At 46.8% G+C, this 24,068-nt stretch overlaps 1 protein-coding gene and 1 pseudogene across 1 annotated transcript in view; one reads left to right on the top strand and one right to left on the bottom strand.

Annotated features, from left to right (window-relative positions):
- Positions 1-2,907: 2,907 nt before the first annotated feature.
- The window catches only part of COG7 (component of oligomeric golgi complex 7), a 124,088-nt gene continuing 102,927 nt past the window's right edge, over positions 2,908-24,068 (bottom strand). The window contains exons 14-17 of the mRNA XM_006892690.1: positions 19,857-19,940; positions 9,945-10,059; positions 5,825-5,968; positions 2,908-3,074 (exon numbers count right to left, since the gene is read on the bottom strand). Coding sequence (XP_006892752.1) covers positions 2,908-3,074; positions 5,825-5,968; positions 9,945-10,059; positions 19,857-19,940 — 510 coding nt within the window. The remainder of the gene's footprint in view (positions 3,075-5,824; positions 5,969-9,944; positions 10,060-19,856; positions 19,941-24,068) is intronic.
- Positions 13,639-14,223, top strand: LOC102877162 (annotated as a pseudogene).

Below are 24,068 nucleotides of genomic sequence, written 5' to 3'. Positions count from 1 at the left end.
ACCATCAAATTGGATCTGACTGGCACAGGAGGAGATTGTCCCTCCTTCTCCAGCAGAGCATCTGGTGGATTTGAACTGCATACCTCTGTGACTGCAGTACAGCTTCTTGCCACTAGGCCACCAGAGCTTACCTAAAAAGTTAATTTTTAAAATAAAAAAGTAATGTCCCATAAAAGTGCCCAGAAGGCTAGAAGAGTAAGAAATTATCACTTGTTGTTTAAATGGGCCTCCGGCTGCCCTGCTGTATCTCAGTATCCCTTCAGAAAAAAAAACTATGAAATAGGCTCTATCCTTTTCAGGTTACAAAGTGGGGCTCCATGAGGGGTGGTGACTCCCACAAAGTTACACAGCTAAGAGGTGACAAAGCCTGGCTCAGTCCAGAGCCTCCCTCTCCTGGTCATGGACACAGTGGTGTTCGTGTCACTTTGTAGGCTTCCAGCACTTTCTCCTTTAAGGCAAGAGCCAGGTGTGACCCATGCCAGGGGGAGCCTACGATCCACCACGTGAGACATCAAATATTTGTCTTGGTTCAGGCTCCCAGTTGACGCTGCCTCAGGGATAGCTGAACTGGCACCAAGACTGTAAGGACGGAATATGTGAAAGCCCCTTCGACAACAGATCAGCGGACATAAGCCTGGAGAGCCTGGTGGTGCTGGTTCTGGAAAGGCCACAGGCTGGCACCAGCAGGCTGGCACCAGGGATCAGGTGTCCCTGCTGAGACCTTCGTGCCAGTCCAGGAGACTGTGTGACAGCCAGGAGGGGACTCCACAGTCCCCAGGCTGTTTCTGTGTTCACAAAATGAGGTTATCATCTCCTGCTTTCAGAGTCATCGTGAGGTCCAAGGAAGACTGTGCAGGCTGACGCAAAGCTTGGTGCAGACCCTGGGACACGGCCCCTGGGACAGGCTCTGGAGTGCCTGGGAGGAGCGCTCAGTTGCCAGACTGAGGAATGTTCAAGTCCACTCAGTGGTGCCTCAGAAGAAAGGATTGGTGATGTCCTGCCCAAAGTTTATAGCCACTGAACACTCTGGATCATAGTTCTATTCTGATATCTGGGTGCCATGAGTCAACTCTCCAGCAACTGGTTTGCAATAGACTGGTGCCAGCCGCCTGAGTCCCAACTGACCAGATCTGCCATGTTCAGAGTGGCCAGGAGCTGAGCCGGGAAGTAAGGCTTGAATATTTCTCAGCCAGATGTCATTTCTAGACACAATCCTGGTTGTCACGACATGGAAGTCCTAGTGGGCACAGGCCTGGGACAACGTGAGCCCTACACAACAACGCTTTATGGCAAAGAACCATCTGCCCCAAATGCCCATGCGTCCAGGTTCCCCAAACTCCCAGCCTCCCTCGTCTCAGGAGGAAGTCTGTAATCAAGCCATGTCCAGGAGGCTCAGGATCAAGTCTGACGGGACCCTGGGAAGCCTCTGCTTCCTGACAGAGGGGACAGGCATGACCGCCCTCCTTCTTCCTCTCATGAATGTGACCAGGAGCTGCCTCCCCATGCGGGGCATCAGCCAGAGGAAGACCACTACTGGCTGCCCCGATTTCAGCATCTGGCTTCTTATTACTGAAAAAAATTCATGTTTGCTTAAGTCATTCAGATCAAGTTTTTCTAACTGGTAGACAAATGCAATGTTAATGAGTCCACTCATTACTAGTAAAAATTAACATGAAGTTTGCATCCTCTCAGTTCTTAAGTAGGAAAAATCTCTCACAATGTCACACACACCCACAGCCCTGCCTGACTGGCCCATTTCCTACTAGGATCCTGGGGCCCTGCCCTTGGTATCCAGGCTGGCCTCGAACCCTGAGTGTTCCAGGGCCCCATAGTTTGTTGTGGGATAGGAAGGGTCTCTGGCCAGGACAGATCCCCTAAGCTCCAGATAAGTGCAAGCCTCCCAATGGCCTTTAATATGGGGTAAAGTTCCCCTGTGTTTGGCTGTACCAGCTTGAGAAAGCTCACCACCTGGGAAGACAGCTGCCCCATCTGTTGATCTGGAAGTGGTCCACACGTGGCTGGGGTTCTCCTAACCAATCAGCATGTCCCACGTCTGTAAGCCCACCCTATCTAGTCTTCCTGTGTATATAAGTGCAGTGCTTATCCCAATAAAATCAAGCTGGACTGACTCTCTGATCCTCTCCTGGAGTGGTGTATCTCCGTCGTGCTTACTCCCATCAGGGTGTCGCTGTCAAGTTGCCGATGAACTGACAGCGACAACAGTTCCCTCTGCAGGAGTCCTCCCCAGGGCTCTCAGCCACATACCTCGGATCTCAGTATCATCTGTCCATCCGACCAGCTCTCCAGCCCTCTCCCAGTATTCCTAGTAGAAAACATCTTTTTTTCTTGACCTCCTATTTCTTCTCTCTCCCTCCCTCATGTGTTCCTTCCCTCCTTCCCCATTGGCTGCAGGCTACACAGACGTTGACAAGGACCCAGCTGTCCATCTTCAGCATCCCCAGTGTCTTCTCTGACACTGTGTCCACTCAGATGCCTGCAGGCACGTGGCAGATGCTCGGACTCTCAGGGAAGGGAGGAGAAGCCAGCCCCACTGCATTCCACAGAATTTATTCAATCCCTTTTCAACATCAGATCATCCTTAAAATCAGTTATTTTTAAAAAAACCTAAAAATTCTTCCTTAATAAACAACATACCTGTAAATTACAACCTTTATAGATTATGCAAATAAATCAAGTCTTTTGGAAACAAGTTCTGGACAACCCCTGGCAGGTTTTGTGCACAAACTTGTCATGGGACTCTGTTCAGAAAGCACGCAGGTTAATAGGGGCCAGTAGGGCAGGCCGTACATGGTGGCTTCGAGGGTGGTGAGGCAGCAAGGTAGGCCCTGATCAATAGGGCAAGCCCTGGTCAGGAGGGCAGGCCCCGGTCAGTAGGGCAGGCGCTGGTCAGTAGGGCAGGCCCCGCATGGCGGCTACAGCGGCAGTGAGTCTGCGGGGCAGGCCCCTGGCGGCCTGTCTGTAGTCCTCAGGCTTGGTCTTCAAGAGCGTTACAATGTTCTGAAGCAGGCGGGACGGCTGCAGGCCCAGGGCGTCCATTACATTGGTCAGATAGTCTGAGGATGTGGAGCAAAGAAAGGGACTCAGTGGTTGAGGGGACACAGAGAAGCCCTCCGCCCCTAGTGCTGGGTGTCACAGTGCCCTCAGCAGGTGGACAGCACTCACAGGGTTTTTCACATAAAGTCAAGTCTGCTAGTGAGCTTGGCCTTGGCTCAGGAATTTCAATTGGTGAGCTGTGGGAGGATATCAAGAATATTTTCCATGAAAAATGCAAAAGGTCATTACAAAGACAAAGGAGAAAGAAAATACCAATATGGATGTTGGAAGAGACTCTCAATAGTGCACTAGAGCACTGAGAAGCCAAAGCAAAAGGAAGAAATCAAGATGTTAAGGAGCTGAACAAAAGATTTCAAAGGGCAGCTCAGAAAGACAAAGCAAAGTTTATAATAAAATGTCTAAAGAGCTAGAAAATCAAAAGGGTCGCACTCTCTCAGCATTTCTGAAACTGAAGAACAAATTCAAGGACTGCATTGCAATACTTAAGGGCGCTATGGGCAGAATACTGAATGAATGATCCAGGAAGTATCAAAAGAAGATGGAAGGAATAAAGAGTCACTGTATCAAAAAGAATTGGCCAACAAGGAAGTATTTCATGAAAAAACTTATGTTCAAGATGCAACGGTGATGAAGCTGCTCTGAAGGAATTGGCAAAAAACAAGGCCTTGGGAATTGATGGAATACCAACTGACACATTTCAACACACTGCCCTGGATGTGTTTTTCAGGTTGTGCCAAGAATATGGAAAGTAACTACCTGGCCACCTAGGTCTAGGAAGAGATCCCAATAAATTCTCATTCAAAAAAAAAAAAAGGTGATCCAACGGAGTGTGGAAATTATAGGGCAATGACTAATATACCACATGCAAGCAAAATCCTGCTGAAGATTATCCAAAAGCAACTGGAACAGTACATTGACAGAAAACTACGAGAAACAGAAGCTGAGTTTAGAAGAGGCCATGGCACCAGTGACACCACTGCCAATGTCAGATGGATCTTGGCTGAAAGCGGAGAGATTACTAGAAGAATAAGTATCTATGTTTCATTGACTATGCAAAGGCATCTGACTGCATGGATCACAACAAATGGTGGCTAACTTTGAGAAGAATGGGAATCCCAGAACACCTGATTTGCTCATGTGAAACTTATACTTGGACCAGGAGGCAATCGGCAGAACAGAGCAAGGAAACACTACATGGTTCAAAATCAGAAAAGGGGTGTGTCAGGGATGTATCCTGTCTCTGTACCTCTTCAATCTTTATGCAGAACAGATCATTTGAGAGGCTGTACTTTCTGAGGAAGAATGTGGCATCAGGATTAAAGGAAGACTCACCAACAACTTGCATTATGCAGATGACACAATATTACTTGCTGAAGCTGAGGAGGACCTGAAGCATCTGCTGTAGAGGGTCAAACACTGTAGGCTGCAATATGGATTAGAGCTCAACATCAAGAAAACAAAGATTCTCACCACTGGGCCAACTGAGAACATCATGATAGATGGAAAAGAGATTGAGATTGTTAAGAATTTCGGCTTGCTCGGTTCCATAATCAACATTCTTGGCACCAGCAGTCAGGAAATCAGAGGACAAACTGCATTAGGGAAATAAATGTACTGGCAGAGACTCCTCCAGAGTGCTGAAGAACCATGATGTCAGTTTAGAGACTAAGGTGCATCTGATTCAGGCCATGGTCTTCACAGTTACTTGCTGTGCATCAGAGAGCTTGACAATGACAAAGAATAACAGACGAAGAATTGATGCCTTTGAGTTATGGTGCTGGAGAAGAGTTTTGAACATACCATGGACTGTCAAGAGAACTAACAGGTCCGTCTAGGAGAGGGTAAAACCAAATACTGGAGACAAGGATTCTGAGACTCCATCTCACATACTTTGAGCATGCAGCCAGGAGAGACCAGTCCTCAGAGAAGGACATCATGCTTGGAAGGGTCGAGGGACAGCAGAGAAGAGGCAGACCCCGTATGAGATCTGACACAATAACTGGGGTTATGAGGGTAGGTGTGTCAGAGAACATGCTGTTGGCTCAGGACAGAGCAGGGTTCAGAGCCATTGTACACAGGGTCACTGTGAGTCGAAGGCGATCCAAGGCACATAACCACAATGACAAAGCTACCTACCCAGCATCGCTCCTCAGGCCCACTGATACATGTGCACCCATACGCACACCCAAGAATACACACACGCAAAACACACATGCGTATACATGCACATATACACAGCTGCTCATGTGCGTGCACGCACTGTTCCAAGGAAGCAGGCTGGTTGCTGCTGTCGTTGTGTTGAATACAACTCGTAGCAATCCTAAGAACAAGAGACCTGAACCCTGTCCTACCCTGTGCCATCCTCATCATCTCGGACACACCTGAGCTCATTGCTGCAGTCACTGTGTCAAGTCACCTCATTGAGGGTCTTCCTGTCCTTTGCTGACCCTCCACCTTTCCAAGCATGACGCCGTTTTCCAACAACATGCACAAAGTATGAAGTGAAGCTTCACCACCCTTGCCTCTAGTGAACACCCTGGCTGCACTTTCTACTACCTGTTAAAGCATTCAGCTGCAAGGTCCACCCAGAGGCACCGTGGAAGGAAGGTCTGGAGCTCTACTTCAGCCATGGAAGCCCTACTGCTCAGTGCTCTACTCTGACAAACACGGGGTTGAAGAATTGGGATCCGCTTCCTGGGGAAGGGGCTGAGTGAGGCAACGGAAGTGTGGCCCCACCCAGGGAACCTACCGATGTCAGTGGTCAGCTGCTTGGTGGAATGTGGGGTCAGCTCGGGGATCTGGAGGATCACGTCACAGTAGGTCTGCATCGTGGCTCGGGCGATGGAGCCCAGCCAGTTGTCCGCCATGTTGTCCAGCTCGGGCAACTCGTCACCTGGAAGAGCAAAGGAGGAGGTCGCGAGAAAAACACAGAACCTGTCTGGGAGAAGTCCAGCAACACAGTTCTTGCTGAGCCCTCTGGGTGGCCTGGCCCGTGACAGAGAGCTTAGCACCGGGACAGGAGATCTAGAAGGCGAGGGGACAACTGAATCTTAGGTCACCTGCTAGTGACAAAGCATAATGAGGATTCAGAACAGGAAGCAACCAGAAAGCTGAAGAACCAAAGAGTCCCCAAAGGCCTGGAGTCCGCAGGGTGGAGGTGACCACAGCCGGTCCCTGCAGGGCTGCTGAGGGTGTGAAGTGGAGTGCACACATGCAGCCTTCAGCACAGGGCCTGACGCGTGCTGAGGGCTTGATATGTGGCAGCCGTCAGCACTGTAATTTTGAAGGAGGATACAGCGGACACCAGCGTTAGGAGGATAGCGCCAGACCACAGGGATGTCTGAGAACCACGTGGAGATCAAATCATAGCAGACAGGCAGCCACAGAGGTTCCCAGTAAGGCTGAGAGCATGCATGACCCCAGTGAGGAGTCAGTCAGGCTGAGAGGGGAGGCAGGTCAGCCACCCAGCAACAGAGGGCACCGCCTGGCCTTCCAGGCTAAGGAGGGCACCTGTGAGCAGATATGCACAGCAGAATGTTAAAAAATGTTAAAAAAACCAAGGGAGCTCTGGTGGTGCTGCCTAGTGGCAAGAAGCTGCACTGCAATCCCAGAGGTATCCAGATCGAATCCACCGGAGGCTCTGCTGGAGAAGGAGGGGCAATCTCCTCCTGTACCTGTCAAATCTGATTTGACAGGACACACACAAAAAATAATAAAAAAAGGAAAAAAATTAATATTAAATAACAGTACAGATGAAGCAGTGAGAAAGAACACATTTAGTAGATCAGCAAAATAATACTCGTTGTTTTTATGCACCATTGAGTGGGAACCAACTCACAGCTCACCCTCCAAGTGGGTTTTCAGAGACTATAAATCACAAAAGAGGAGACTCACTCATCTTTCTCCCACAGAGCAACTGGTAGATTTGAACCATGTGCCTTCAGGTTGGCAGATCAGCTCTTTATCACTAGGCCATCAGAGCCCCCTGAAGAAAATACTAGGAACCTATTTTTACATAAATAGCATGCATGTCATAAATTTTTGGCCAACCACCTCCACCCTCTCCCTGGTTGTTTTTTGTTTTGTTTTTTTCCCCCTGGTTGTTTTTAAAAGCATGCTATGTTAAGTTTTGTGTATGTTGCTGTTAGGTGTCACTGATTTTTTGTTTGTTTGCAAATTACTCTTTGGTAATTTTCACACTCTGCTGGATCACCTTTTTGTGGAATGGGAATAAATATGGATCTCTTCCAGTCAGCAGGCAGGCAGTTGTCCTCCAGATTTCTTGGCACAACTTGATGAGCACGTTCCAAGTCAACATGGTCATCCAAGTTTGTTGAAATACGTCAGTTGGTATTTCATCAATTCTTGGGGCCTTGTTTTTTGCCAAGTCCTGCAGAGCAGGCTGCACTTCCTCCTTCATCACCATTGCCTCTTGATCATATGTTGTTTCATGAAATTCTTCTGTGTCAGCCAATTCTTCCTGGTACAGTGACTCTGTGTACTCCTTCCATCTTCTTTTGTTGCTTCCTGGATCACTCAATATTCTACCCATGGCATCCTTAAGTACTGCACCTAGAGGCTTGAATTTGTTCTTCAGTTTCTTCAGCTTAAGAAATGTCAAGCAAGTTCAGCCCTTTTGATTTTCTGATTCTATCCTTACACATTTCATTATAATACTTTGTCTTTCTGAGCTGCCCTTTGAAATCTGTTCAGCTCCTTATCTTCTTGATTTCTACCCTTTGCTTTGGCTTCTCAGTGCTCTAGTGTAATATCTGGAGTCTCTCCTGACATCATCTTAGTCTATTCTTCTTTCTCGTCTTTGTAATGATATTTCACATTCTTTGTGTATGATATTCTTGATATCTTCCCACAGCTCATCTGGTCTTCATGCGTTAGTGTCCAAGGCCTTAAACCTGTTCCTGAGATGGTGTTTAAATTCAGATAGGATAGACTAAAGGTCAAATTTTAGTTCCTGTGTATGTTTTCTGGTGGTCTAGTGGTAAGAAGTTGTACTCCAATCCTGAAGGCACACAGTTCAAATTCACCAACTGCTCGGTAGGAGAAAGATGGGAAATCTCTTATGCAATTATGAAAACTGCTGGAGGGTCAGCCAGACTCAATGGTACTCAACATTGAAAACCTAGAAGAAACAGATTTACAGCAACTTAAACCAACTGACTATGGTAGAATATAGAACAGACTCATCACAAAATAAGAAATTGAAAAAGTTTTTGATGCACACATGGATTTAATCTTTAGAAGGTCCCATGCATCAATTTTATACTCTTCAGATTGTGCCTTTCTGGTTGTATCTGGCAGTCTCTTTGCACCTTGGACTAGCGCTTCTAAGCTTGATCCCAGTTTGTCTCTTATGAATGTTATGGTTTGGAGCTTTACTCCTAAGTCTCTGATCCACCTTGAGTTGATTTTTGTATATGGTATGAGATGGGGATCCCGTTTAAGCTTTCTGCAGGTGGAAGTCCAGTTTTGCCAGCACCATTTGTTGCAGAGGTTGTCATTTCCCCTTTGATAGTTTTTATTTCCTTGTCAAATATCAATTAACCATAGACAGCTGGGTCTATTTCTGGGTTCTCAAGTCTGTTCCATTGGTCTATGTGCCTGTCATTGTACCAGTACCATGCTGTTTTAGTTACTACTGCTATGGAGGCCGGTTTAAGGAAGAAGCCTCATTCCTGCTGAAGGGGATTAGACGGTAGCACACCAGGAAGGCTGGATAGAATGGATCAGAGCATAAGCACTTAGACCTGAGAGCTGTTAGACAGAAATGCAAGTGGATGTCATAAACATGGGCTAAGACGAGCAAGGGACTGAAGAGACACCCTAGGCTAAAGGGGAGGCAACAGGACAGACACTTGTCCAAATCACAGAAGCAGCAAGGGCCCGAGACCAACTTCCGGTGGATGCCAGGACCTGCTGTGCCTGGTACAGCTCTGGGAGCTGGGGATGGGTGAGCACCACCCTTAATGCCTTCTCAGGCCAAAGGAGAAAGTGAACCACTGCAGGCCAGGGTGCGTGTGAACCACTGCAGGCCAGGGTGCGTGTGAACCACTGCAGGCCAGGGTGCGTGTGAAGCCACTGCAGGCCAGGGTGCGTGTGAGGACGAGCTAGTGCACAGCACTGGGAACAAACCCCTTTGCTTTACATGCTGAGGAAGGGCAGGGATGATGGGGTATCTGCCAGATCCACATGGGGAGGGCTCTCCAAGCCCAGACCTCAAACACTATTTTCTTTTTTCCTCATAAGAGAAGCATCTATGACGTGTGATGGTCCCATTTATGAAAACATATGTGCATATGTGGCTCTAGCTTTGGCTGCACGGTTTCTCAAGCAGTGTAATAAGGTTCCCTCCATGGCTGTCAAAGTTCAGTTGAGTCACAAGCTTCACAGGCTCACACATACACCGTCAATTTGGTAGGCTATAAAATGGAATGTTCTCATTTTCATTTGCAACGCTGTCAGAACCGTGTCCTGCAGAAGCTCCTCAGAGGGTGCACTAGGGAAGCCTCAACTGTTCTTTGTCTTTGTTTTAGGATTTGACAGTTATTAGAGTTATCTGGTGGTTTAGCAGTAAGGAACTGTGCTGCCAAAGCAAAGGTGCATGGTTTGAATCCACCAGATGCTCCATGCTAGAAGGATGGGCAATCTCTCCTCCGATGCAGTTCATTAACTGCCTCTGAAAACCTGCTGGAGGGTCAGCTTTGGGTCGGTTCCAACTCGATGGTACACAACAAGAAGTGTGTGTGTGTGTGTGTGTGTGGTGTGTACGTGTGTGTGTCCGCACGCGTGTGCGCACACACACACACAGTGAGGGGTGAAGTGCTAAATCCAAGCTCACACAACACAACTACCTTGCTCAGGAGGAAACGGGAGCTTTCCAGCATGCAGAGCCAATTCCAAGGCAGAGTCCTCCTGAGTCACAAAGGGCTCAAGATTCAAGGGGAGCGACATAATGTACTGTCCAATCTGAAACAGAAGAAAGTACTTTCAGCCTGACATTGGCACACACAGACAGTTACACTTCACGCAGCTCATCATGTGACGGCAAATGGTTGAAACGCAAAATTGTGAGCCCAGGGGCAAGACCAAAGAGCATTTCCTCATCTTCCCAGTGTATGGTAATACCGACTATGTCAACAAATGCAGGGGCGGGGGTAGGTGGGAATCAATGGTAGTTTGCATGTATAGATCCATCCTTCTCATTAACATTCTCATCATTCTTAGAACTTATTTGGTAAACTCTGTTTCAAATGATGCAATAAATACCAAATAAACTTGCAAAATGCAAAGCACCATGTAGATAAAAGTTATGAGATGTCAATGGCAAAAGCCGTAAGGCTAAGCAGAATCATAATCCTGCTTTCTCAACCGGGATCTAGTCTGTCCTCTCTCTTCTAGGTGATTCAGGCAGGGGAGGGAAGGGATTTTGGTTTTAGATTGAGAAATTGTGAATACATTCACACAGTGGAATACTATACAGCACTCAGAAACAATGATTTTTGAAAAATGCTGGATAACTTCGGAGAGACTGGAGAGCATTATGCTGAGTGAACTAACTCAGTCTTATAAGAACAGATACCGTATAAGATCAAAATTGTAAAAACAGAAGGATAACTAGTAAAATAGGTATGGAACCAAGGGGAAAAGGGTTGGGAGTGGAGGAGGGAGGGTGGGTAGAGGTGAAACCACAGAATTGCACGGTTTGATGGATAGAGGAAGGGGGCAAATGAGATGGGAAAGATCCAGTGGGGACCTTAAAAGACAGTGTAATGGTGGGCATAGACCAAAGGTGATTCATTTTATAAAACACAATGAGGAAAAAAACACACAAAACACAATGAGAAGGAGCGATTGTATGAAACATAATGTGAATGAAGAACGTGTGAAACACAATGTATACAAACTTTGTAAACAAACCAGCATAAAATATTTTAAAAAATAATTTTATTAATTAATCTGGGAGGAAAGTGTTACTGTTTCCATAATACAAACTCTAGAAAACCTTATTGGGTGCTGGGAATCTCAGAAGGTGAGTAGAACCTTTCAATTAATAAGTTCCCTATGCTCCTGTCAGTCAGCAGTGATTTTTACATCACATGTATGTTTTACACACCTATTTTGATTATAATTTATAATTGCTTTTTGTCTTTAAGTATATGTTTCAATTTAAAATAAGGCTTGTTTTTCAAGTGACAGCAACAGACGCTAAAAAGTGATGTCTGTATCTCTTATTGCTTTTCTTTGGGACAGTCATTCCAATCCATCTGTCCCGAATTAGAGCTGATATCAATTCAGAGTCACTACCAGGAGAAGGCCTTCTCCACAGCCTCACACCCCGCTGAGTAGTAGCAGGCATTAGTGGCCGGATGTCACTGCTGTTGTCACCAAGCTGACTCTGACGCATGGCCAGTCCCGGTGCAGCACAAGGAGCCTGGTCCAGCCCCATCTTCAAAACTGCTGCCATACATTATTCACCATCACAAGAACCTGGAAACAGCCCAGATGCGTGACCACAATGAAATGAATTGAAAAATCAAGGTACATCCACACAACAGAATCCTATGTAGCACATGGGAGCAGTGATTTTGTAAATTACTACCTAACACGGGAGGGTGTGGAGAGCATTGTGCTGAGTGAACTAACTCAGTCCCATAAAGACAAATACTGTATAAGACCATTATCGTGGAATGACTGTGAGGATCCAAGGAGCGGGGGTCCTTAATCAAAGGGTCACACAATTTGATGGGTGGCAGGAGGGGTGGGTAAAGGAAAGAGGAAAGATCCAATGTGAAAAACAATGTATACAAACTTTATATGTAAGTTTGTACATAAACCAGTATAAAACAAAAATATGGAACAGAAAACCTGCTGTCATGTTTGAGTCCCCTGCTGAAGCCCCTGTCTGTTTCAAGCGCCTCTCTCCTAGGTGGGGGCCTTCCGATGCTCTCATCCGACAGCGCTCTCTTGTGACCACAGGGTTCTCATCTGGGGCTGGTTTCTGTCTATCTTAACCAGAAGCTCCGTGGAAACCTTTCCACCCTGACTGACCGTGCTGGGATTTGGAATTTCATTGCCACAGCTGCCAGCACCACACAACACACTAGCCAGCATAGAACAACAAGCTCAGAGCGGGTGGCGGACTGAGACACAGGGGTCTTGAAAAAGCAGCAAGGAGCTTACAGAGGCTGAAGCACGGCCAGGGCCAGGGCCACGGTCACTGCGGCTAACCGCTGTAAGTCACCATCACCCTATAAGAACAAAAGGCGTCTACCAATTTTGCCTCTTCCTCTCTTTTCAGAAGCTGAAAATGTTGACACTTTCTTAAAGACAGGCTCGTATATATGTCAACGGACAAGGTTCTGTTTTTACTGGAAAATGCTAAGCAGTGACAACTGACATACATTAGTTTAACACATAAGTCAACCAGCAGCTTTGTTTTTCAGTAGAGGAAATGTCTATCCCTCTATATATTCACAGTTCTCTGGTGGTCAGTCCCCTGGACTGGGTAACCAGGATCCCATGGCCCCTCACAACGTGCCTGCCTTGTGAGCACAGGGTCAGGCCGTGCCCAAGCCTCTGGCATGAATGAGCTGAACCGGGAGAAAGTGCACAGTGAGTGTGCTGAGAATACCCAGCAAGGCTGGTCCCAGCTCAGCTTTCTGGCGAGGATCCAACAAAAAAGCATCAACTTGAAGGCTGGACCTCCAATACTATCCTCACCATGACAGCCATGTGATCAGGGAGCAGAGTGGCAAGTGCATCCAACATCCTCCAGCTTGAAGAAGAATAGGAGACTGTGAGCTTTTGCTCCTAACATGCTCCATCCATCTGTGACTTAGAAGCTTTAAGACACATCTAACTATTCTACTTCAGAACATTCCAGAGAAGAATGTTTCCAACTCCCCATGCCTTTGTTCTCTTGTCTAATATACAGAGTTGTTTGAAAGATCACCTTTTGTACAGTTCTACAACAGTGCCAGGCAGTTAAGTGATATATTAGCCATCAATATCACAGGGAGCTCCGGTAGCTCAGGGGTAAGGAATCGCACTGGCAATGCAAAGGTATGCGGTTTGAATCCACCAGCTGCTCCGTTGGGAGAAGGATGGGCAATTGCCTCCCATGAGATTTACTGCCTCTGAAAACCCACTGGTGGGTCAGCAAGAGTCTGTTCTGACTGGATGGCACACAACGACCACTTGCAATGAAGTACCTGTCCCCTTGCTTTCTTACTGTGCGGTTCTTCCTGGGCCTTGACGCTCTCTTCCTCACTTTCTTCTGCCACTGCCAAACCCCTCATAACAAGTGTGGAGCCCACAAGGCAACATGCACCACAAGACTGACCCAGCCCAAAAGACCACAGGGGACTAGATCCCCTTTTCACATGCTGAAGATAGTTCGGCCACAGTCAAACATTCTTGTGGTCCAACCTGGTGATTAAAAAACCCATTAGCGTTAGTAACTGAGACCAAGCGGTTGGGGGCACCTGTAGTCGAATGAGCCCCTCTTGAGAAGAAAGCTTGGCAACTTTGGAGGCGGCGATTGTCATGACGGCCCAAGGAGGCCTGGTGGCCAACAGAGGCCGGCGCTTCAAGTGGGCCATTGAGTTGAGCGGACCCGGAGGAGGCAGCAGGGGCCAAAGTGACAGGGGAAGTGGCCAGGGAGACTCGCTATACCCAGTGGGTTACTTGGACAAACAAGTGCCTGATACTAGCGTACAAGAGACAGACCGGATCCTAGTAGAGAAGCACTGCTGAGATATCGCCTTGGGTCCCCTTAAACAAATTCCCATGAATCTCTTCATCATGTACATGGCTGGCAATACCATCTCCATCTTTCCTACTATGATAGTGTGTATGATGGCCTGGTGACCTATTCAGGCACTTATGGCCATTTCAGCTACTTTCAAGATGCTGGAAAGTTCAAGCCAGAAGTTTCTTCAGGGTTTGGTTTATCTCATTGGGAATCTCATGGGCTTGGCGTTAGCTGTTTACAAGTGCCAGTCCATGGGACTGCTGCCTACACATGCATAAGATTGGTTAGCCTTCATTGAGCCCCCTGACAGAATGGAGTTCAGTGGTGGGGGACTGACTGCTTTTGTGAGCCTGAAAAAGACACTCCTGGCACCGTAAGAATTTGGATCTCATTTACAACTTTTTTTAGACCCAATTGTTCTGCCTCACCTTAAAAATTTTCCTTGCTGAAAAGGGCCAAACCATGCTCTTTTTTTCCCCATGATTAGGAGATAAACCCTGGATGGACAAACTACTACAAACACAAAAGAAACTACACCTCAAGCCCTGGTTGAAAATAATGTAGAAAACTTTATTTATGTTTCCAGTACAGAGCAAAACAACAAATAAATCTCTGTAAACAACAACAACAAAAAAAACCAAAAACCACTAGCTTTTGCTCCCAGAGGTAGACAGGCGGTAAAAGAAGTTACTGCATTCTGCTTTTATTCCTTTATTCGGTAAAAGCTTTCACTCACACGAGGCAGGCAGTGGATTCCGACTCCTGATGACCCCAGGTGTGCTGGAGTAGAACCTCGTTCTCCAGGCGTCTTTTATTTACATAGTTCATTTTTGTTGCTGTTTTTGAGAGTATACACCAATTCAACAACTTCTGCACACTGATGACATTCTTTGAGTTGTACAAACATCTTCCTGCTCCTTTTCTGCATTGTTCCTCCCTCACTAACACAAACTTCTTGTCCTCTAAGTATCGTTTTGATCCCTTATGGTGCTGTTGTCTGCTCCCTGACAGCTCTTGTTTGCAAGAGCACAGGATTCAGGGGAGATAGTTCTTTACTAATTATGTGAAAGTACTGTTTGGTTTTCATAAACCTTGAGGAGATATTTTTGGCTTAAGGTTTAAAGGTGATCTCAGGACCATACTTTCAGAAGTTCATCCAGCCTCCAAGGTTTCAGACAGACCAGCACCAATGAGGATTTGAAATTCTTTTCTGCATTTCCCCCGTTTTGATCTTCTATCTGTGTTTCGTTGATTATGCAAAGACGTTCGACTGTGTGGATCATAACAAACTGTGGCTGACTCTGAGAAGAATGGGAATCCCAGAACACTTGATTGTGCTAATGCAAAAACCTATAGTTAGACCAAGAGGCAGTCGTCAGAACAGTGCAGGGTAACACCACATGGTTCAAAATTGGGAAGGGTGTACGCCAGGGATGTATCCTATCTCCATACCTTTTCAACTTGTATTCAGAAAAGATTATCCAAGAGGCTGGGCTCTATAAGGAGAAGTGTGGTGTCAGGATTGTTGGAAGATTCATCAACAATCTGCGTTATGCAGATGACACAACCCTGCTTGCTGAAACTGAGGAGGACCTGATGCACTTGCTGCAGAGGGTCAAGGACTGCAATCTTCAATATGGATTGAGGCTCAGTGTCAAGAAGACAAAGATTCTCACCACTGGACCAATTGGCAGCATCAGCATGGATGGTGAAGAGATTGAGATTGTTCACAGCTTTAGTTTGTTTGGCACCAGAGTCAATACTCTCGGCACCAGCAGCCAGGAAATTAAAAGACGTATTGTGATGGGATAGTCTGCTGTTAGGGACCTCTCCAAAGTACTGAAGAGCAATGGTGTCTTTCTGGAGACTAAGGTGCGTCTGATACAGGCCATGGTCTTTGCTATCACTTGTTATGCATCAGAGAGTTGGACAATGACTAAGGAGGATAGGAGAATTGATGCCTTTGAGCTATGGTGCTGGAGAAGAGTATTGAGGGTACCATGAACTGCTAGGAAAACAAACAGATTCATCCTGGAAAGGGTTAAACCAGGCAGCTCCTTGGAGGCAAGGATTCTGAGGCTCCGTCTAACATACTTTGGACATGTTGTAAGGAGGGACTGGTCCTTGGAGAGGGACATCATGCTTGGGAGGGTGGAGGGACCAGTGCAGGAGGGGAAGACCCTCTATGAGGTGGATTGATTCAGTGACTGGGGTAATCGGCATGGGTGTATTGGAGACAGTGTGACTGGCACAGGACAGAGCAGAGTTTAGGGCTATTGTACACAGGGTTGCAATGAGTCACAAGTGACTCGACGGCATATAACAACAATATTATCCTAAGAATTCTTCGATGGCCTCTTTGGTGAAGGTGTTCTGTAATGTAACAGGCATCTGGTTCTTCTGATCTCCTGACCAATCAAGCAGCTGTTTAATTTGTCATACATTCCACACCCTCCTATCCCTGACTGTCCTTCCTCTGTTAATCCATGTGAACAGAGGCCATTAATAACTGATTTTTCAGAAATAGCCTACAATCTATCTCACCACTAACCACTAACAACCACTCTACATTTGCTCAAAGAGAGTAACACGTTAATCATTTTCCCTCCTGGATGCCGGAAGAGATACATGGTAATTTCTAGGACGGCAATTCTTCCATTTCAATTCCATTTAGCAATCACTTCTGAACACATACAAGGACACTGAGACCTTATGCGTCTGTATTCCTTGTATTTTTACACCTTTCACTGGCAACCATAACCTCTCAACTAAACCCATGGACTCAGTTTTACTTTGATAAACAATTATCATTATTATACCCCGCACAAAGGGCTTTCTTTCCCCCCTCCCCGTCATTGGTTTATTTACTAAGTTCATAAACATTATTCTGCACACCGGATCCTTCCCATTTCTTTCACACACACCCTCCACCCATCAAATTGTGCGATCCTATGATTAACCACCACCACCATCACCCCCCACCCACCCTTCCTCAGCTCTTTCCCTCCCATCTTGGATCCTCATACTCATTCTACAATAATGGTCTTATACAATATTTGTCCTTGTGGGACTGAGTTAGTTCACTTAGCATAATGCTCTAAAGTCCTTCCCAGGTTAGGAAGTAATTTATTAAATCACGGCTCCTGCATGCTGTGTAGTATTCCATCATGCATACCATAATTTCCCAATGTATTCAATTGTGGTTGGACAACTGGGCTGTTTTCATGTTCTTGTGATGGTGTATAATGCTGCTATGAACATTAGTGTACAAGTCTCCATTTGTGTCTCAGTTTTCATTCTCTTGAGGTATATTCCAAGCAGTGGAATAGCTGGGTCACATGGAATTTCTATGTTCAGCTTTTTGAAGACGTGCCAAACTGCCTTCCAGAGTGGTTGTACCATTTTTCAATCTGACCAACATGTATAAAAGTTCCTATCTCGCCATATCTTCTCCAACATTTATTACCTACTATGCTGTTAAACTTTGCCACTGCTACTGGAGTGAGATGGTATCTCGTGGTTTTGATTTGCATCACTCTTATCACCAGTGATTTTGAGCAATTTCTTCATCTGTCTGTTAGCCATTTGAATATCTTCCTCTCTGAGAATTTTTTCCATGTCTTTTGCCCATTTTGTAATCGTGTTATCAGTCTTTTTCTTGTGGAAGCCCTGTAGGATTCTGTCAACTTTTGATATGAGACCCTTGTCTCATGAGATGGTTTGCCAAATGTTTTTTCCCAGCCAGTAGGTTTTCTTCTTACTTTGTTGGAAAAGTTTTTCAAGTACACAGGGATTTAATCTTTGGAAAGTCCCATTCATCAATGCATAAATGTTTTTTCACAGTGTTTCCTCACATTTCATTCTCACACGGATCTGTGTGGGTGAGGGTATTCCTCAACAAACCAAAATGACACATAAGTACACACTCATCTCGTACCTCACACTTCATGTAGCCAGGTCTTAGGTTGTGGGTTGCTGTGACATTTTGATGGACTCCGGGGCTCTAGGTTTCTCTCAGGAGTCTGATCTGTATTTATGTTGAAAATCAATATGGAGGGTGATGCTTATTTCCATCACACGTGTGTATCTGTGTACTGTTCTCACACAATTTGGTGGGTGGAGGAAAGGGAAAGTAAAGGAAATGGGAAAGATCCAGCAAAGATCTGGAAAGACAGGGTAATGGTGGGCACAGTCCAATGGTGATTGATTTTATAAAACATACTGAATAAGAATGACTGCATGAAACACAAGTGAATGAAGGATAGTGTGAAACATAATGTATACAAACTTTGTATGCAAACCAATGTAAAATGTTTTTAAAAGTCACACAAACAGAACTATATATTCATATATAGATATAGATATAGATGATAGAGACAGAGATAAAGATATAGATACAGATAGACATATACACACAGACAGACAGGCAAACATCAGTTAAAGACCCACACAAAATCATTTAAAAACAAGAAAAGTCGATAGTCACGTCTTTATATCTGTGGAATGTATGGTAAATAAAATAAACACTGAAAAGCAGGGGGTGGGAGGAGGAAGGTTATTGGCTGTCAAAAGCTAGCCCACATGTTAACAATAACAACCTCATCAGAAGAAGATGCCGAGTGATGCTGAGTGCTGCCCGAACAGTAGCAAGGAAAGTGACTCCCACACTGGCCTTGTTGCTGGTCTACTAACTAGGGCACAGGGCCCTCTCCACCTGCCCCTGGGATGGCCACACTCTTCCTTTACTTTTGCCACCTTTACTTTTAAATCTCCCCTAGGATTCTCTTTCTAGCACTTAACTCCCTTCCAGTCTCCTACAAGCCAGTCATACCTTAGAAATGGCTAGGACCTGAGGGGAAAGCCTAAGGTACAGGTAGCCGACCTCACAATCACCTCAAAGATCCCAGACCTCTCTACAGTCCAGGCGCGTGTGGTTTGGGGCACGCTACTCCTGTAACAGGCACTCTGTCCACTCAGAACAACTGAGCTAAAGCACCAGAAGGAGTGGAAAGAAAGGCCACATGCAGACATTGGGACAGTCAGATCACCTACCTTCATAAAACACATCGCCACCAAGTCATGTCCGACTCACAGCGACCATGCAGGGCAGAATATGACTGGTCCCCTGGACTTCCAGCTTCTCAGAGGGAGAAAGATGGGCAATCTCCTCCCACGAATTAACAGCTATGAAAACCCACTGGATGGTCAGCTATGGATCGGTTCCTACTCATCAGTATACAACATGGGACTTCCCAGACTGCCAATTTCTACAGGAGCATCCGGCCTTATCTTTCTCCCTTGATGTGCTGGTGGGTTTGAACCACCAACTTTTCCGTTAGCAGCCGAGCACTCAACCCAGTACACCACATTCCTGTGCCTTTACAAAAGCACAACCAAACCTCTGGGGGTACCTAAGGATGAAGGAAAGGATCCCAAGTACTCTGCCGCCTGCAAAGTTTATCTGGTCCATTTAATGCTAAGACTAAGCTCTTCCAATTCTCACATTTCTTATGTGCTACGGAGCAGCTCTGCTCCCCACTCGAAGTTACTGTGAGCCAGAAGGAACTCACTGACAACTGACAATAACAACAAACACACACAAAAGCACTCAGTGGGCCCCCCTGGCCACAATGGGTGCTCACATAACCCTGGTGAATTCAAAATTGCATACACATTGTTCTCACAAAAGGCCATCAAGAATCTGGTCACCTTTCTCCTCATGCCGGAACTTTATAGGGCACTCAGGCTTTCGTGCCCTTGGGTACTGGTCACCCCTCCGGTTAGGAGAGATGGTGGGAGCAGGCAGTATTGTGCTGGGTTCCAAATCAGCCACGTGGCTCTGCTGCACGTTGTGAGAGTCCACCCGGGAGTGGGGACAGAGGGTCCTCACACCAAGGTCTGGCCACAGCACGGAGCGAGCGAGGAATAGTTTACCTGACAGAGTCAGAATTAAGGGACAGGCACTTGGATGTAGTGACCACCACAGAGAGACACGCGGCTTGGCTCTTACATTGCTGATGTACTCGAGTGGCGTGAGGCTGAAGGTGGGCAGGTCGTCCGCAAGCGTTTCTCCGATGCCGGCTGTGCTCCAGCTCTAAGGAGGGGGAGACAGGAAGTCAGTGGCAGCACAGTTACCACTGGGCAGTGTGGACGGTTCCCCCCACCACGCCACCCATCATGCCATGTGCCGAGGCGAGACGCAGGGGCAATGCCTTGCCCACGAGCCATCGCCTGCATGCAGAGCTGGCCTTCGCACCACCCCACCCTACACAGCACCCCACCCCCACACCATAGATTTCTCTTTTTAAAATCATAAACTTGAAGCTGGCTGCAAAGATTCACCCTTCCTCTCTCTTCCTTCCTGCTGGTTTCATAAAGCAAGCATGGGGCCTCAGGCCTCCCTCAGAACATGAAGTGATGAAGTAGGGGGCCAATGGTCTAGGGGTCTCCACGGGGGCTCAGAGAACAAGGCATTACGTCACCGGGTGCAGGCAGCCTCCCTCACCCCAAGGCCCCTCACAGGCCTTCACAGAGAGCATGTGGAAATCCCATGATCTTGCAGGGTAAGAAGCTCTCGAAGCTTCTTTTCATTCCAGGAATGTCCAATCCACTTTCACTTCTACTGTTTTGCCCAAGATACAGCTGCTGCTTATACTTTTTACTGCGTCTACTTCTTTTTTTTTTTTAAATTTAGGTTGTTTATTTTTCATTTCAATGAACATCTACAGAGATTTTGGGATTCCATTCAGTCATTGCTGCACCCTTCTCCCCGCACAAACCCCTCCCCCCTCCCCCCCTGCGTCTACTTCTGATTCTCAACTTCTCTGGAATGAGGAAGGTAAGGAGTGAAAGGGGGAGTCCTCCATGAGCCCTCCAACCCCAGACAGAGGGGTTCCCTGCATGAGCATCACTTGGATACAAGGTGGGAACCCAATGGCATTCTGCACGAAGCTCGGCAAGTTACCAACACACATGTGCCTTTACCTACAAATCCTGTTTCTTAATTCCAGCCTGAGTCACCCCGAAATCAGCCTGGAGACAAGGCCCTTCCCGGCCGAGCTCCTGCGGTGGCTCTGAGGTCATGCTAGAGCTGCTCCCCGGAGCCACCTGAGGCCGATTCGGTCACTTGATCCTTAAAGCAGCATTCCAGGGATGCAATGAGGGCACCAGGCCCTGGGCTTCCCGGACCAGCCAGGCCCCAGCAGTCCTCCCAGCGCTAACTCGGCTCCATCGGGTTCTCTCTGTTCTAGTGGATTGTTCCCTTCCTCACCCCGGCCCCTATCATTTTCCAGACTCCCTGTTCTTGCCTGAGAACTCTCCTGCCTCACAATAGCCACCTTTTCTCCCTGTTTAATCTACTGATAATTAACGCTCCAACTGTCCATGCATGGTACCTCGTATTAGACATTGTAGACAGGACCCAAAAACAGGAAGGACAGTCTTCATCCTCCAGGAGCCTCACTTGGGAAACAAAGGCACCCCTCACATCCCCACTTTTTTCTCTTTCCTGCCATGCAGGCCAACACATGGGCCCACTTCAAATGCAAGCGTTCCAGTGTCAAATGCAAGGTCTATACAAGAGTTCAGGGAGTAGAGGCTCAAGAAATTATGGGAGGGGACAGCCACAGCAAACACCAGAGTTTTACCTTCAACAAATAAACAAGGAGAAGGGGGAAGATGGAACAGAAACCCAAGGTTCAAAAGAGTCGTGAAAAGGCCCATCAGCAACCCACAATCTGCAGGTCTGAAGTGGACTTAATCCAAACAGTTATATTACAAGACTGAGAAGACAGCTGGAAATGTGAACACTACATCTGTCAGCAGGCTAAGATAGGTAAACTCAATAATCTGAAATTGAATACAGCATTGGTTTAGAGTCTTGTCATGCAGGGCGATAGAGTTTACCAGCAAACTGTTTACCAGCAAACACTTAGTGACCTGGGTTTCGGTTCCAAATCCCTTTGTGCTGTGAGCCTTTGTGCTGGCACTCTCAGGGAACTTCTCCTAATCTCCAGAGCCCTTGTGTCCCTGGCGGGAAGGCCAGAATGAGGGTGCGATCAAGAGGCCGGCTGGGAACCCCAATCATGAACTCTGGAATGCAGAAGTGGACGCGGGAGGGCAGGTGCTGGGCGTGAGGGAGGAGTAAGTGCAGAGCAGGGACCAAACAAGTGGGAGGGTTAAGGTCCAGGAGAGGAAGGTCATTATTATAAGCTTTAACAAAATGAAAATAACAAAAACAACCCACTCGGGAGGTGGGAGGAGGGCGATGGGAGAAGTCAGGAATGCTGATCCCTGCACCTCTCAGAACAGGTCAGCCGATACCAACATCTCTCAGATGGGAGCGTGACTGACAGCCCGCTGGCCCCTCACTGAATAATCAACTAATAAACCCCTTAATATTTCTTCTGAACCTTGGGACTTGAGCCAATGGTCTCTTACGTATTTATCTTACTCGGTGAAGTTACTACTGTCTCAAGCTCAGCAACTCCTCTGGTTTCACTTTGTTTCTAGTTAAATGCAAATAAAATGAGATCGCATCCATTTTGTTTTCAACTGTAGTCATCTATGCCCATCCAACCTCTGCCTCATGTGTGAGAGGACACGGAGAGGTGTCCCGAGTCGAGGACATGGAGAGGTGTCCCGAGTCAGGGACACCAAATGTCCACACTACTTATTTCTTAGATTGCGAGGATTCCCATCCCACCCCACCCCACCCCCTGGGGGATTTATTGTTTCTTTCATTGCTTGCATTTCTGAAAATGAGTACACACATTTTTTTTGTAAGTTGAAGTCATTCCTCTTCCAGAGAACCCCAGGAAACTGCCATGACGTCAGCACTCTGGTGTGGCTAGGCTAACACTTTCATACGCCACATCTCATTTAATCCTCATAATCTGCACGGTGAGAAGGACTGCAGGCCTCTAATCTGCAGGCCCCTTTTCAAGATGAGGCAATGGAGGCTCAGAGGCTCAGAGCTTAGTCATGGGGTCCAGTGAGGTGACAGAGGTACCAGAGCGCAGCCTGGTGGACCGCACAGAACTGCTGACCACTAGCCTCACTTCTGCTCCGCCACCCAGCAACAACGGCTTCTCCAGCCTTAACTTCCTTGAGGCTGGAAACAAAAACCTTGGTTGGAGCATAGAAAATCTACTACAAGTACTGACTGTCACAGAATCTCAGAGCTAGAAGGTACCTCACACATCATGTGTGGAGCTACCATTTCATAGGTGGGGATTCTAAGTCCAAGAAGATTCAGGGCTTGACCAAAGTCCTACAGGAAGTAAGCGAGGGGCCCCTGACTCTCAGCCAGTGTGCTTTCCAGAAGGCAGAGGAGACAGAGAACTGGAAATTATGCTGTACATGTTCTTATCTGCCTTTGCCCAATACTTGCAAAGAGCTCCTGGTTATTCAGGACCTAGAACTTTTCAAAAAGATGGGCTTTTAAAATATATATATATATAAAGTCAAATCAATGGCAAGCTCTGGTGGCCTAGTGGCAAAAAGCTACACTGTAATTCCAGAGGTGAGCAGTTTGAATCCACCAGATGCTCTGCTGGAGAAGGAGGGACAATTTTTTCCTATACCAGCCAGATCTAATTTGACGCTACACAGTAAAATAATAATAATAATTTTTTAAAAAGTCAAAGATGGATTTGAAGGGCAGAGAGAGGACTCAATGAGAAAGGCTTACTCAGGTGATCAAGGGCAGAGGAACGAGATGTGCTTGAGAGGATGACTGAGTAAGTAGAGATAACATGACCGAGGCAATCAAATCAAACAGCAAAGAGAAGGGGAGAGGGTGTGGGGAGAGCAAGGTGAGGCCACTCTGAACGATCCAAACCAAACAAGGTGTCCAGGAAAGACAGTATCAGAACTCGTCAAGGTCACCTCCCAAACACAAGATCAACCCCGTGATGGCACTCCCCTGGCTAATGCTTCAGAACCAACACGCGGAAACGCTGTGGCACGCAAACAATGCTATTCACAGGACCACTAGCTCCTCAGACCTGGCCCTACCAACCCTGCAGCACCTCCCCTCCGTTCCCTCTCCAGGGAACTGTGACCAAGCAGAAGAAAGCTAATCAAGCAGCATTAACAATCTCAAAAGATACTCTGTATTGAGAAGGTATCAGGGTAACGACAAGTAAGACTGGAAGTTCATGATAAGGAAAAAAGCTGCAAGGGATAAGTGACTCTCTGAAGTGGTGCGTCTAGCCGGGGG

The sequence above is a fragment of the Elephantulus edwardii genome, unplaced genomic scaffold, assembly GCF_000299155.1.
Source record: "Elephantulus edwardii isolate Elephantulus edwardi_28Jun2011 unplaced genomic scaffold, EleEdw1.0 scaffold00117, whole genome shotgun sequence".
Lineage (NCBI taxonomy): Eukaryota > Metazoa > Chordata > Mammalia > Macroscelidea > Macroscelididae > Elephantulus > Elephantulus edwardii.
The sequence above is the reverse complement of the archived record's forward strand: the minus strand, read 5'-3'. Positions and strand labels throughout refer to the sequence as shown.